Source organism: Trichosurus vulpecula, chromosome 9 (genome assembly GCF_011100635.1).
Source record: "Trichosurus vulpecula isolate mTriVul1 chromosome 9, mTriVul1.pri, whole genome shotgun sequence".
Classification (NCBI taxonomy): domain Eukaryota; kingdom Metazoa; phylum Chordata; class Mammalia; order Diprotodontia; family Phalangeridae; genus Trichosurus; species Trichosurus vulpecula.
Window position 1 is genome coordinate 150,289,899 of NC_050581.1, and position 14,751 is coordinate 150,304,649.

General features: G+C 44.2%; 1 protein-coding gene across 1 annotated transcript in view; it reads left to right on the forward strand.

Moving 5' to 3' along the window:
- The window catches only part of PLXND1 (plexin D1), a 205,177-nt gene that overhangs the window by 67,642 nt on the left and 122,784 nt on the right, over window positions 1-14,751 (forward strand). Inside the window, exons 6-8 of the mRNA XM_036737796.1 lie at window positions 331-508; window positions 8,008-8,116; window positions 14,453-14,555. Coding sequence (XP_036593691.1) covers window positions 331-508; window positions 8,008-8,116; window positions 14,453-14,555 — 390 coding nt within the window. The remainder of the gene's footprint in view (window positions 1-330; window positions 509-8,007; window positions 8,117-14,452; window positions 14,556-14,751) is intronic.

Here is a 14,751-nt window from a genome sequence, read left to right on the forward strand (position 1 = left end):
GTGGGAATGGGACAGGCCCACTGTTGGGAGCTCCTTGGGAGCAGGCACTATCTTTTACTTCTCTTTCTATTCCCAGCGTTTAGCACATTGTTCCGCACATCATAGGCATTTAATAAATGTTTATTAACTGACTGGGAATAATTAAAGTAAGGAGAAAAATATTTCACCTTTTCCCCTATCAAGCCACCCTCTCCTCATCCATCTGATGTCCCCAGTTCCCCAGAGTTTGTCTCAGGAGCCCCCATCCAGAGAAGGGGGTGCAGTAGACTGGAAAGCTGGGCAAGGGGAGGGAGGAGGTCACTACTCACCTGTTGGCCACGTGTATTTCAGGGTATGATCATCCAGATCAGCGGCAACATGCCCAGTTTGAGTGGGATGGAGATGGCCTGTGACTATGGGAATGGCGTCCACACCGTGGCCAGGGTCCCCGGCTCAGACTTCAGCCACCAGATAGCTTACTGCAACTTCCTTCCTAGGAACAAGTACCCTGAATTTCCACCAGACCAAGGTAAGAGCTGGAGTAGCAATCAACCAGTTAGATCTTTATTGGTTGCTTCCTACGTGCCTAGCACAGGCAAGGCATGATGGGCGAGATAATCACAACCACCACAACAATAACCATAACAGCTAGCATTTACATAGCACTTACTATGGGCCAGACACTGTGCTAAGTGATTTAGAAATATCTCATTTGCTCCTCACAACAACCCTGCAAATATTATTATCCCCTTTTATCTGTTAAGGAAATTTTAATTGAACAGAGGCTAAGTGACTTGCCCAGGGTCACACAGCTAGGAAGTGTCTAAAGCCAGATTTGAATTCAGCTATTCCTGACTCCAGGCCCAGCGCTCTATCTAATATGCCACCTAACTACCTCATAGATGAAAGAAGATGGGTCCTAAACCTCCAAGAGCTCATAAGTTAGTATTTGGGCTACTTCTGTCTTGCACATGGAACCTTCCACTAGTCAAATATAAAATGTAATTGGTTTAAAGCAAAGGCATTTAATTAACATTATAGTAAGGAAAATGGCAATAAAACATTTTCCTCCCATAATTATCTCGCAAATAGATACCAGCAGTGGGAAGAGTAGATACACTTTGGGAACAAGTGTAGAAGGGCTCCCACATAGGGAACACATGTGGAGGGACAATTTCCACTTTAGATGCCCCCGGTGTCTGCTAGTGGTGTTGTCATGTTACTTCTGTTGTTCTCATATGGTGTGTTGTCTCTGCCAGGTATTATTCTCTGTTCGTCTTACTTGGTGGACGGTGCTGGAGAGTGTTCTGCTGGTTAATGGTTGCATGTCTCTGATGGTCTCAGAGCTGCTGAGCTTCTGGGATTCATCTTTTCAAGTTGCCTGCAGGCCATCTTGGCTCCAGTCCTCTTAAAATGTAATGACTGGAAAGCCTCTCCTTGATAAGGTCAAGGTCTTAGCTCTTTAGTTATAGATGGGGTTTGGACCTCAGTTTTCTAAGCCTAATCCATTCACCATGCTCCCTCAAGCAGGCTTTTGTAGTCCACCTCAAATTTCTGCCTTTTTATTATATATTAGTAACCAGAAAAAAAGCCTTTGAGCTGCCCTATTATAAGTTAAGGGCAGCTAGGTGGCACAGTGGTTAGAGTGCCAGGCCTGGTGTCAGGAAGCTTCATCTTCCTAAGTTCAGATCTGGCCTCTGACACTAGCTGTGTGACCCTGGGTAAGTCTCTTCACCATGTTTGCCTCAGTTTCTTTATCAGTAAAAGGAACTAGAGAGGGAAATGGCAAACCACACCAATATCTTTGCCAAGAAAGCCCCAAATGGGGTCATGGAGAGTCAGACACGACTGAACAACAACAAATGATAAGTTATTCAAAAGTGACAATAGGGAACAATTAGAAAATATGAAAAACAGAAAATGGTTATTGAGCTAAGTGCTTTGGGAGATATAATTACAGGATCTCAGAGTTGAAAGGGGCCTCAGAGGCCTTCTAGTCCAACCTGTGTTTGACCAAGAATCCCATCTACGATGCATCTGGCAAATGGTAATAAGACCTTTGCTTAAATACCTCCAGCGATATAAAGCTTACTACCTCCCGAAGTAGCCCGTTTCACTTTGGGACAGCCTGAACTTCTCTGTTCTGTGTTCTGTGATTAAACAGAAAAGTCTAAGCGCTCTTGCACATGGCAGCAGTACTTCAGAGACTTGCAAACAGTGATCAGATTCCTCCCCTCCCTGGACCCTCCCAAATATCTCCAATTCTCACCTCTGATCTCATGAGGCAAGGTGTCACGGCTCTTTGCCAGCCTCGTTGCTCCCATTTGGACATTCACCGGCTTGTCAATGTAATTCCTAAAATATGATGCCCGGAACTGAACACGGTAATTAAGAGGCAGTCTGACCAGGGCAGATTACAGTGGGATTATTATTACCTGCCCTTCTTCTACTTCCTAATGCAGCCCAAGCCGGGATTTTCTTTCTTGAATACTGTTATCATACTGTTGACTCATACTGAGTTTGCAGTTCACTAAACCCCTCAGATATTTTTTGCCATCTAGCCATTCCTCCTCCATCTTGCACTTGTAAATTTATTTTTTAAATCCAAGAATACGACTTTGATTAAAAATTTATCCTATTAAATTTTTAGTAGATTTGGCCTGTCAAGATCTTTTTTTTTTTTTGGTCTTCACTGTCATTCTAATCCGTCAGTTATCATCCCAACTTTGTAAATCCTCAGATTTAATAAGCATGCTATCTTTCTCCAGGTCATTGATAAAAATGTTAAATGGTATGTGGCCACAGACAGATCCCTGGGGCACAGTACTAAAGACCTTACTATAATCATGTATAAGCTCCCTTAATACTTTATGTATGTATAATGCCTCAGAGTTTCTCATCTGTTATTTGGTCTTTACGCAGTCCAATAAAGCCATTCCACTGGACATTAATATCGTTATTTTACATATGAGACAGCAGGGGCCCAGGAAGCTGAGGGGATTTACAGGAACTCGTGTAACTAATTGGGGGATGAGGAGTGAGCTGGACTAGAATCCAGAGCCCAGAGCTCTAGGGTATGATTTCCCCCCTTACACTGAATTCTTCTTCCGACTTCACTATTTCGGTCCATTGTACCACCATTCACCCTGTCTTATTATTGACTTTTCCTTCTCTCTCACCTCTTATGTCACTTATGTCCCTAGCTTCCCTTAAGTCTCAACTAAAATCTCTTCCCCATCCCCTCTAAATTCTAGAGCCTTCCCTCTTTTAATTACTTCCTATTTATCTTGTATATAGTTTTATCAATCAAATTTTTTTAAGTGCATACTCTGTGCCAGGTACTGTCCTAAGCAATGTTTGTACATAATTATTTATGTGTTGTCTCCCTCGTTAAATCATGAGCTCCTTGAGGGCAGGGACTGTCTTTTGCCTCTTTTTGTATCCCCCATGCTTAGCAAAGTGTTCGGTATGCAGTAGGTGCTTAATAAATGTTAATTGGTTGATTAAGTTACTAAATCCTATCCATTTAGCTTCTTCAACATCTTTCATCACTATTTTCTTGTTTGTTTTTGCTGCCATCACTCTAGATCTTTTCACTTCTTCCCTTCCCTCCGCTCTTCTAACTCATCCTTCGTAAGAATAATCATGTACGTATCTAGTCATATTGTTCCAATTGCTCCAATATCTTCAATTTTATATGTGTGTATGTGTACATGCACATGTACATATGTGTATATGTGTGCATACATATGTACATATACATACATGCGCACACATATATAAACAGAGAGAGAGAAAGAATGCCAAACATATACTTGCCAGAAAGACTATTTTATGTAGAACTCACACAGGGCGAGTGTTCACATGGATGTCAGAAAAAATGATACAAGGACACTGTCTCTTAAAGAACTTTGGAACTGATTGTATGACATGGGAGACACTGGCACAAGACTACCCAGCGTGGCATGCCCTCATCAGAGAAGGTGCTGTGCTCACAGAGCACAGCAGAATTGAAGTAGCTCAAAAGAAACATGAGATGTGCAGATTTAGAGAATCTACCCCAAGTGTTCACATGGACTATTCATGCCCGACCTGTGCTAGAGCCTTTCGAGCTCATATTGGTTTGATCAGCCAGTTGGACACACTTGTAACTTGACTCTAGTATAGTGATGTTATTTTGGGAAGGACAACAACGTGTGTGTGTGTATGTGTATATATATACACACATATTTTCCCCAATTACATATTAAAACAGTTTTAACATTTTTAAAAGTTTGAAGTTAAGTTTTAAGTTCCAAATTTTATCCTTCCCTCCCTCCCCTCCCCGCTGCCTGAGATGGTAAGCAATCAGATCTAGGTCCTTCAGTGGCTTCTCCGTGCCGACCGAGGAAAGCCCAGATTCCTTTTCCTGCCATCTGAGGCCCTCCACAATACGGCATCACCCCACCTTTCCAACCTTATAAACTTTATTACTCTCTCCTATTCTATGATCCTGCCATACTACATGCTGTTCTTCCCACATGCCACTCCCTCTGCCATCTTCCTGCCTTTGCATGGCCCTCATGCCTGGGGATTCCCCCCCCCCCCATCAGTTCTGCCTCTTAGCTTCCTCCAAGACTCAGCTCAAATCCCACTTTCTGTAGGAGGCCTCTGTTTCCCAGACTCCCTAACTGCTAGTGTCTTCCCTTATGAGATTACCTTCCAGCTACCCTGTATGTATCTTGTATGTTCTTAGTTTCATGTTGTCTCCTCCATTAGAATGTGAGCTCCTCAAGGCCAGGTACTCTCTCTGCCTTTCTTTGTGTAACCAGCACTTAGCAAAGTGCCTGGCATACAGTAGGCACTTAATAAATGCTTGTTCTTCTTGAGCTGTAAACTACTCTGCCCTGTCCACCCTGAATAAATCTTTCACTCCTTCCCCCGCTCCACTTTTTTCCATCTTTTCCCTCTGTTGGAATGGTCTCTCCCCATCTTCACCTGTGAGATTGCTACCCACCTGTTAACTATCCAACATGCATTGAGGAAGCTCACCTGGCCTGCAGCCCCTTCTCCAGTTAATGACCTTCCCCATCAGACCTTACCAAATATTCTATTTTGTATCTCTCTGTTTTGCACTTACTACATGACATTAGTTACCAGTGTTCAGTGTGTGCATGTTAGCCTCAACTAGACTGTAAACTTCATGAGGGCAGGAACGAAGTCTTAACTAACTAATCTTTGCATCTCCCCCTGCAAAATGCACAATCACATATTAGCAGACATCATTGAATTGAGTTAAGCACCCACGGGCCCTGTCCTCAGGGAACCCAAGCTGTCGCTGGGGGCGACCAGACTAACACACTTTAAATAATCAGAGAAGGGCTGAAGCAGTAAGTTGTGTCAGCCAGACAGTAGAACAAATGAGGAGTTTCCTATTGCCCTATGTATCAGGGTCAGCCTGTGGGGCCCTACCTGGGGGCAAGGAGCCAGGGATCTCAACCCCTTAGCATCTTGAAGAGAGTGCCCAGTTCTGTTCAGCTCCACCCAGTCTCAGGGCCCCAGGCACCAAGGGGATGCAATGTGCATCATGCCCACAAGCTGAATCCAGCTCAGAGTTGCCAGGCAACATTTACAATCTAGCTCTGGTTGCTGGGGGGACCCATTAAGCCCTTGTGAATAGTGGGCCTCCAGTTTCTCTGGCCCAGAATGACAGATTGGACTTTCTGGAGTTTCTTTCCCAACCCCATTCCACCTTTGTTACTATATGTGTGTGTCTCTCTGTGTATTGGGGTGTGTCTGTTTGTGTGTGAGCGTATTTTGGGATCTCTCTGTATATGTGTATGTGAGTATGCTTGTGTATGTTTGGGTTTGCGTGTGACCAGGTGGGTGGTGCACATCTTGTTTTTGTTTTTGCCAGTGAATCTAAAGAGATGCAAGAAGCAAACCCTTCTCACTTTCTCCCCCAATGCAGGGCAGCATTTCACAGAGGGAAATTGGGGGCCTTGGCTTCTGTGGTTGTATGGTGAACAAATAATACTGAAGAGTGCTTATGAGAACAGTAATTATCTTCCCGTGGTGATAAAGCCTCTTCTTCTGAGAAGCTCATTTTTTTTTCCAGGCCTGACCTCATTTATCTTCCCAACGTCTCTGAGAAGTAATAAGGAGTTGGGAGATTACAGCCTCCATGTCTATGGCTCAGAGAAGTTAAGGAAAACTCTAGAAATCACACAGTGCATCATAAGCCAAGTTTTCTAACACCTAGTCTGGTGCTGTTCCTAACTAGCTACTTTGTTTGGAGGTCGGGTGAACTGGGCTCCTGGGGGATTCCCAAAGATACCCAAGTTGGATAAATAATTGTCTCTGGCCTTCCTAGACTCCTTTTCTCTGGGGCTTCCCTACCTCCTGTCACTCTACTCTCCCTGGCTGAACAGGCCCGTCATTTTAGCCTGCTGTCCCTTGGCAATGCCCAATATGCCAGAACTTTCTCTCCTCTCTCCCTGTTACTCTCCCCAAACTAAATTTACTCCAAAGGTTGAGTGAATGTTAAAGGCTCAATGCCTAGGAAGATTCCTATTTTAACCAGGAGCTCTTGACTTCTTGACTTAACCCAAAAGGCTTTGCTACTCACTGTCCTGTTGACCTTTGGAAGGGCTATTTAAATTCTTTCAACTCCAATTTCCTCGTCAGTAAAATGAGAACGTTGGCTTGAATGACCTCTAATGTCCCTTACAGTAGCTGATGTAGTGGAAAGAGTGTATCTGGAGGCAGGAAATCTGGGTTATTTTGTATTTATTTATCTCTGTTCAACTTGTGGCCCCACAATGTAAGCTCCAGGCGGGCGGGACCTGTTTCCTTTTGACTTTTTATCCTGGATGACTAGCCCCAGGCACATAACGGATGCTTAATAACTAATACTCCAAAACTTACTAGCCATGCAAATTTGGACAAATCCCAGCCTTTTGGAACCTCAGATTGTCCCCATCTTTAAAATGGTCCTAAAAATTCTCACATCACCTACTTGAGAGGGCTCTGAGAAGGAGAACAATTTGAAAGTCTGTGCCATCGGCACATATTCTTCAGTCCTCTTCCGCAGGGATGCCAGAATGATTTTTTTCTAAAATGTAGGTTTGATTGGGTCATCCTCACTATTCAATAAATTTCAACGGCTCCCTGTTATCCACAACAGTCGTGTCAAATCAGGCTGTATATTGACTCAGAGACCACAGATGAACATTACCTATATTGTAGCGTATCTTTCTTGATTTTGTTGAACGTTTCCAAATTACATTTTAATCTGGCACTCAGGAGAAGTTGGAGGGCCCCTCTGACTTACAGGATCCTATTTTAATTCATCTATTTGACACTTACAGCTCTTCATAACTTGGCCCCTCCTCATCTAGCCAGCCTTCTCTTTTGTTACTCCCCTCCTCAGAGCCGCTGGTCTGGCCACACTGGGCTGCTTAAACTTCCTTGCATGCTACCCTCCCTTCATCATCTTTTGCCCTTTGCTCTGGAGGTCGCCATGCCAAGAATGCTTTGCTGACTCACCTTCCCCTTCCAGAGTCCCTGGCTTGCTTCAATATTTGGCTCAAACCCCACCTTTTGCGGGACTTTCCCCCTCCCCCCTGCTGCTGGTGCCCTTCTCTCTGAGGCTATCTTCCTACGTATCTTGTATGTACCTGGATACATACATGTTGTCTCTCCCATTAGACTGTGAGGTCCTTGAGGGCAGGAACTGTTTTTACCTTTCTTTATATCCCCTTCTTTTTAGCACAGTGTCTGGCACACAGTAGGGGCTTACTAAATGCTTCTTGGTTGAAAAAAAAGGAGCTAATATTATTATGACTGAAGCTTGAATAGTGGAATTTCAGGTCATGGGAGAGAGGTTTTGGAGCCAGAGAGATGCTTCATGCCTACACCTAGGGGGCTGTTCCTGGGGGAGACTGAGGCATAGTCCTATCCCCAAAGAGAGGAATAAGCCGAAATCAAATCCTCCTCATTCTTTACGAACATCTTTCTCTTCCTCTCTCTTCTCCCACTCCATTCTAGATCATGTGACCGTCCAGACAGCTGTGCAGGTCAATGGCAGAAACATCGTCTGGGCCAATTTCACCATCTATGACTGTACCCGCACTGGACGTGTCTATCCTCATACAGCGTGAGTGACCGCCCCCCATGGGGATGGGGGATGGGACTAAGGGAAGAAAAGGACCCAACCTAATAATCAGTGATGGGTGTTAAGTATTGAACTTGTTAAAGGGACTTGTCATAATTTGTTTGAGCCCTGTTAGCATTAAGTGGATAATAATTAATAATAGCTAACATTTATATAGTGTCTCATATGTATAAGGTGCTGTGTTAAGCACTTTACGAATATAATCAGATTTTATCTTATGACAACCCTGACAGGTAGGTACTATTATCCCCGTTTCACGGTTTAAAAAACTGAGGCAAACAGAAGTTAAGTGACTTGCCCAAGGTCACGCAGCTAGTCTCAGACCAGATTTGAACCCAGCTCTTCCTGAGTGCTCTATCCACTGTGACGCCCAGTTTCTTCATTTGTAAACTTAAAACATTGGAATAGATCATCTTAAGTCTAGGACTAGGATTGGGCCAGGAGACCTAGGTTACTTTGCTTTTATCCAAATTTACTTATCTGTGCCTACAGTATATCACAGTCACACAGGTCCCAAGTAGAATATAAGCTCCCTGAGGACAAGAACTGTTTACTTGTTAACTTTGTAGCTCCAGCACTGGGCACAGAGCCTGCTGTATGCGTGCGTGCCTGTGTTATAGCAGGGGCTTAACTAAATACTTGCTGAATTAATAGAATTAAATTATGATCAGATACTAGGATGATCTCAGTTTTGGCCCTGGAGAAAATCATAGAATCAGAATCTTGGAGTCTGAGGGGAAAATCAGCCTTCCTGGAAAGGTGCTGTCAATGTCATTCGAATGCCTGCAGCAGTGGTGTTGGGTTAGAATTCTGGGGATGGCGGGTCCTGTCCCAAATCTGCTTCTCTCTAGCTGAGTGACTCTAAGTAAGTGCCCCATCCTCTCCTTTTTTCTGTTTCCCTCTCTATAAAACGAAAAGGTTACACTCAGTGGTGGGATTCAAATGAATTAACAACCAGTTATCCATGGAACCGAGCTGAGGCCCCACCCCCGCTAACAACCAGTTGGCAGAACTCAACCTAAAATTAGGTACCGGTTCTACTGAACCAGTGCGAACTGACTGAAGCCCACCACCGGTTACACCATATAATCTCATAGGCCCCTTCCTACGCTGAACAGTCCAGGAATCTCTAAGCTCCCTGTTTCCCAAGGTAGCCTGTCCCATGATTGGCCATGTCCAACTATTAGAAAAAGCCTAGGATCATAAGGGATCGAGAACTGGAAGGGAGAGTAGAGGTCATCCAAGCCTGTGCCTGCATTCTACTGATGACGATACTCTGGCCCACCGAGGCCACACAGGTAGTGATGGTCAGATTTGGGATTCGAAACGAGGCCCTCAGCATCAAGAAGCTGCTCTCTTTCCACCGCATCACACTTCAGAATCTTTTTCTCCTAACTACCTACCCCCATAGGTCCCAGTTCTGGCCCTTAGAGATTCACAAAAAATGTCTCTGTCTTCATTCATATTATACCTCAAGTATTAGAAGACAGTATTCATAGCTCTCCTATCTTTTCTTTTCTTTAAATTTCCTTTTCCTTTAAATTAAATTCTTTTCTTTAAATTTTTTTTAAATTTTCTTCTCTTTAAATTACATTTTTCTTTAAGTTTTCTTAAGTCATTTCCTTTACATTTTCTTTTCTTTAAATTCTTTAACTTTTCTTTATGTTCAGTTCTTTTCTTTAAGTTCTTTAATTCCTTCAAAATTTCTTTTCTTTAATTATCCCTTTTTATTACGAACTTAACCAAACATGAACCTTTCAATATACAGAGAGCAGAAGGAAGGATTGTATGAAACTGTGACCTTGTTACATATAGTTTGTAGGTGTATATTAACCTCAATGCAAGAGTAACGAAACGGCCCCGCTTGTCTGTGTCCCCTTCCTAACTCTCTCTTGCTCCTTTCTGTTGTATTTAATCAATTTTTCTTTCTTTTCTTCTTTTTTTTGGTGGGGAAAGAAGGCATTACTATCATGCTCTCCTCTCCTCCCCTCCCCTGACTTCCTACAGGATCATAGATTTAGAGCTAGAAGGGACCCTTGAGTCCAACCCCCTCATCGTACAAATGAGGAAGCAGACAGAAAAGTTAAGTGATTTGCCAAGGACCACACAGTAAATATCTGATACAGGATTTGAACTTGGGTCTTCCTGACTCCAGCACCAGCTCTCTAGGCCCTGTACCTCTTTGTTCATTTGTTTCAGTCCTGTCTGATTCTCTGTGACCCCATTTGGGGTTTTCTTGGCAAAGATGCTGGAGTGGTTTGCCATTTTCTTCTTCAGCTCATTTTACAGATTTGGAAACTGAGGCACATAGGGTAAGTGACTTGCCCGAGGTCCACAGCTAGTAAGTATCTGAGGCCAGATTTGAATTGAGGAAGATGAGTCTTCATGACTCCAGTCCCAGCACTCTACCTACCATACCCCCTAGCCTTCTCTTATAAGAATTAAGGATAGGGGCAGCTAGGTGGTGCAGTGAGTAGAGCATGGGCCCTGGAGTCAGGAGGACCTGAGTTCAAATCCAGACTCAGACACTTGACACACTTAGTAACTGTGTGACCTTGGGCAAGTCACTTATTGCCCTGCCTTCCCCCCTGCAAAAAAAAAATAGAAATAAGCATAGTTAAGCAAGTCTTTTTTCTAGGCAGCCAGAGACACAGTGGCTGGAGCATAGGCCTTAGAGTTCAAATCTTGACCCATCTACTTATGAGCTGTATGACCCTGGATAAGTCATTTAACTTCTCCAAGCCTCAGTTTCCTCCTCTGTAAAATGGGATGATAATAACAGCATCTACCTCCTAGGATTGTTGTGAGGACCAAATAAGATAATGTAGAGAAATTCTCATAAACAGAGCACCGTATAAATGTTCTTATTTCTAGGCTCTATTTCTATTCTTATTTCTAGGCTCACCATCCCCAGATCTCTCAGCCATTCCTCATATAGCTCGGTCTAACCCGGTCATTTTCCAAAATGTGAATTAAGTGGTAGCTCAGGACCTAATCAACATCCCCCCTGCAACTGGGTGACTTGTGTTTGGGGAAGGGCAGCTGGAGAAAAGTTTCCAATTAATGAGGCAGGAAAGGCCCCCAAGGCCTAGGGATTGTCTAAGGAGGAAGGCTGCCAGGTACCACGCTTCCCTGACATAAAAAGTACATGAGCTTTTGGCTTTCCAGGAGGCCCATCTGGGATCTTGTTCCCTCGGGTCCTAAACCACAAAGGATGTTGGTCTGTGAGAAACTTCTTGAGCCCCCTGGCATCTCAGCCCACCCTCCCAGACTAGCCTAGGTTTTTTTTTCTATTAAAGAAGCATTGGAGTCTCAGAAAGAGGTAAAAATAAGTGGTTCCCCCCTCAAAGTTCCTAAGCTAGTTTGGGGTTCAGAGGCTCTCTCCAGTCCTGACTATATCTGGCCTCTACAAATATGTGTTAAAGGGCAATCCTATATATGACCTGACATTGGCAATCAATGCAAGTTAGTAAGCATTTATTAAGTGCTTACCATGTGCCAGGCTCTGTACTAAATGCTGGGGGTACAAATACAAGCAAAAAAGACCCACTCCTTGCTCCAGGATGGGGTTTGGCAGCCTCTCCAGGAGCCTTAGAAATCTGCATCTAGAGGAAGAATTTGGTGCTCCCTGAGAAAACTTGGGTTCAAATCCCAGCCCTCTCACTTAGTCACCATGAGACCTTGAGCAAAAATGCCTCCCTGTCTCTGGTCCTTAATGTCTTCATCTGTAGAACTATCCCTTCTGGCTCTCAAATCCTGTGATTTCTTTGATTCTATAGGTCTCTGATTGTACTCAGGTTCTCACTCTGGGTCCCTGGCTGCCTAGCTGTCCAAAATGAAGCAGATTAGTGGGTTTTCAAAGCCTGTTATTACTGCGAGACTGGATGGGAAAATGGAGGCCCTCAGTGGAAATTTCCAGCAAGGAGTGAGAGAGATTGTCCTCTGAGGGTCAAGAGAACAGAACTCAAAGAACCTAGGAAAGTTTCTAACATTCAAGGATTCTTAGTATTTTTGAGTCCTTCTGTGCTAGAGCCCAGAAATGTACAAGAGATGAATCTTACCCTCACTGAGCTCTCAGTATAGGTCTGGGGTTCTCAGCCCGGGGTCTATGAACTTTGATTTTAAGCTTGATAACTGTATTTCAATATAGCTGATTTCCATGGTAATCCTATGTGCTTTATTTTATGTATTTAAAAATAATGTTCTGGGAAAGGGTCCATAAGCTCCACCAGACTTGCCCAAGGGGCCCGTGACTCACCAAAAAAAGTCGAGAACCTCTAGTCTAGTTGGATAAGACAGGTATGAGCACATAAAACGACAGACCACCAATACCAATAGAATATGAGTTCTTTGAAGGCAAGGAATGGGGGTTGGAGGGCACAGGAGTGGTAGTTGCTGGGTTATAGTGTTTACCAGGGACTACATTTCTTTTTCCCCTCCCTGACTTGTTAGAAATGAATATCATAGGATTTCTGAGTTGAACCTTCAAGGTTGTCTCTTCCAACCTTTTCATTTTGAGGAAACAGGTTTACAGAAGTGAGTCTTATCCTAGGTCATATGTGGTCAGGGGCAAGACTGGGATTTGAACCCAGGTCATCCAACTGCAAATACAGTGCTTTTCCCACTATAACATGGTGCTCTGTCTTCCAAAGCAACTTTGGTTCTGTGCTCAGACATAGGGCCCCTGCCTGTGCCGTGGTCGGCAGGCTGTGTGTGAGTTGAGGACAGAGAGGTGATTCAGACTGGATGGACTCAGGTAACCTCAGTCCTTGGGACTCTCAGCCCCCGGTGTTTGAGCCTGGTTCTTCAAACAGTCCCAACATGCATGACAACTATCCTGTCTCAAGATCCCTTGGGAGAATTAAGCACCACTGATGATACAGTGGGCAGAACATTGAATGTGGAATCACAGGCCCTGGGTTCAAATGCTGGCTGTGTCACTTACTACTTCTGTAACCTTGGTCAAGTCAGCTTCTACCTCTGAGCCTCAGTTTTCTCACCTGTAAAATAAGGGGGTTGAACAGGAAGACCTAGGATCTGATTCTCTTGGTTTATCTTTCCCCGGAGCTGTCTCTGGGTCTAAATGAAGACCAGACCTGTGGGTCAGGCTAAGGGCTGGCCTCCATGCCTGAAGAGGTATCCAGAGGGGGTGGGCAAGGGAGGCTGTGCATGAGGCTAATCCCACAAGTCCAGTAGCAGCGTTGGACCTTAAGTCAAGAGCAAGAATCAGCAGGGCTTGTGAATCTGGTTTAATTCACCAAACGTGGTGTGGCAGGAAGAGCCCTTCACTAGGAATCAGGAAACCTGGCTCTTCTTCCATCTCTCCAACTAACTTGCTCTGTGACCTTAATTAAGAAAGTCCCTTTCCTTTTATAGATCTCAGTTTACATATCTGTACAATAAGGAAATAGGCCTAGATGACTGATCTTTAAGGCCCCCACTGTTTCTGAAGGCTCCTTCACACTCGAAGTTTCCATGTTCTAAATACTCTTCACCCTCTGACGTTTCATGTTCTAAGATCCCTTTACCTCTAATGTTCTGTGTTTTAAATACTCTTCCCTTTCCAGCCTTCTGTTTTCTAAGGTCCCTCCCCCATGGCGTATCTTATATTCTAATATTCTGTGTTCCAAGTTTCCTCTGAGCTGCGTCATTCTATATTCATTCAGTTGGCCCACCAAGAATCATTCACTTGTATGGATTCCAACATCCTCTGGTCTGTGGAATCTTCTAGTTCCAACATTCTAGGATCCTGAGTATTTTTTGAGCATCTACCATGGGCCTAATTCTATGCCAGCTCCTGTTATTTAAGGGTTATGTAAGACAAGAGCTCACAGTCTAGTTGGAATAACAGGGCATAAACACATGAAAAGGTAACCAGGAGAATGTAAGCTCCTCGAGGGCAGGTCCTGTTTCAGGGTTTTGTCTTTGTACCCCCAAAGCTTAGCACAGTGGGAGCTTATTAGACGAAATTGAATGGGATTGAATATCAGATAGAAATGCTAAGTGCCCAATAGGTAATTCTGGCAGGAAAGGCCCTTCCCATCCTATGGGAGCTGAGAGGAAAAAGAGCTCACTGTGGGCTGGGGTGGTCAGGGAAGACTGAGTAGATTTGAATTATTAGAATAATGGGATTCCAGGTGAGGAGAACAGCCCAGGCAAAGGCCCTGATATGCTTATAGACATGTCATGTCTAGCAGACAGTGAAGGAGACTGGGTGAGCAAAAATGGAAGGTCTGTGTTGGGGACCAGTGGAGGTAGGGAGGCAGTCGGGGGAGCACTGTATATGTTAAATAGCCCTGCCTTTGATGTGTTTTTCAGATGTACCAGCTGTCTGTCCACCCGATGGTCCTGTTTCTGGTGCACTCAGCTGCATACTTGCGTCTCCAACGTGTCGGAGTGTGGGAACACACCAAACCCCACAGTAAGTCGGACACATCCGTCATGCTATAAACTTCTTCACCTCTGTGTTTTCTTTCAAGGCTCTCAGTGAGGCTGGTGAGAAGAGCAGGTGGCCAGCCTGTCCCAGGATCCTCATGCCCAGGTCAGGGTCTTCTCTGAGCTTCTTAACTGTATTGTATCCCAATTTTGCATTCATTCTCCATCCACTGCCCTTACTT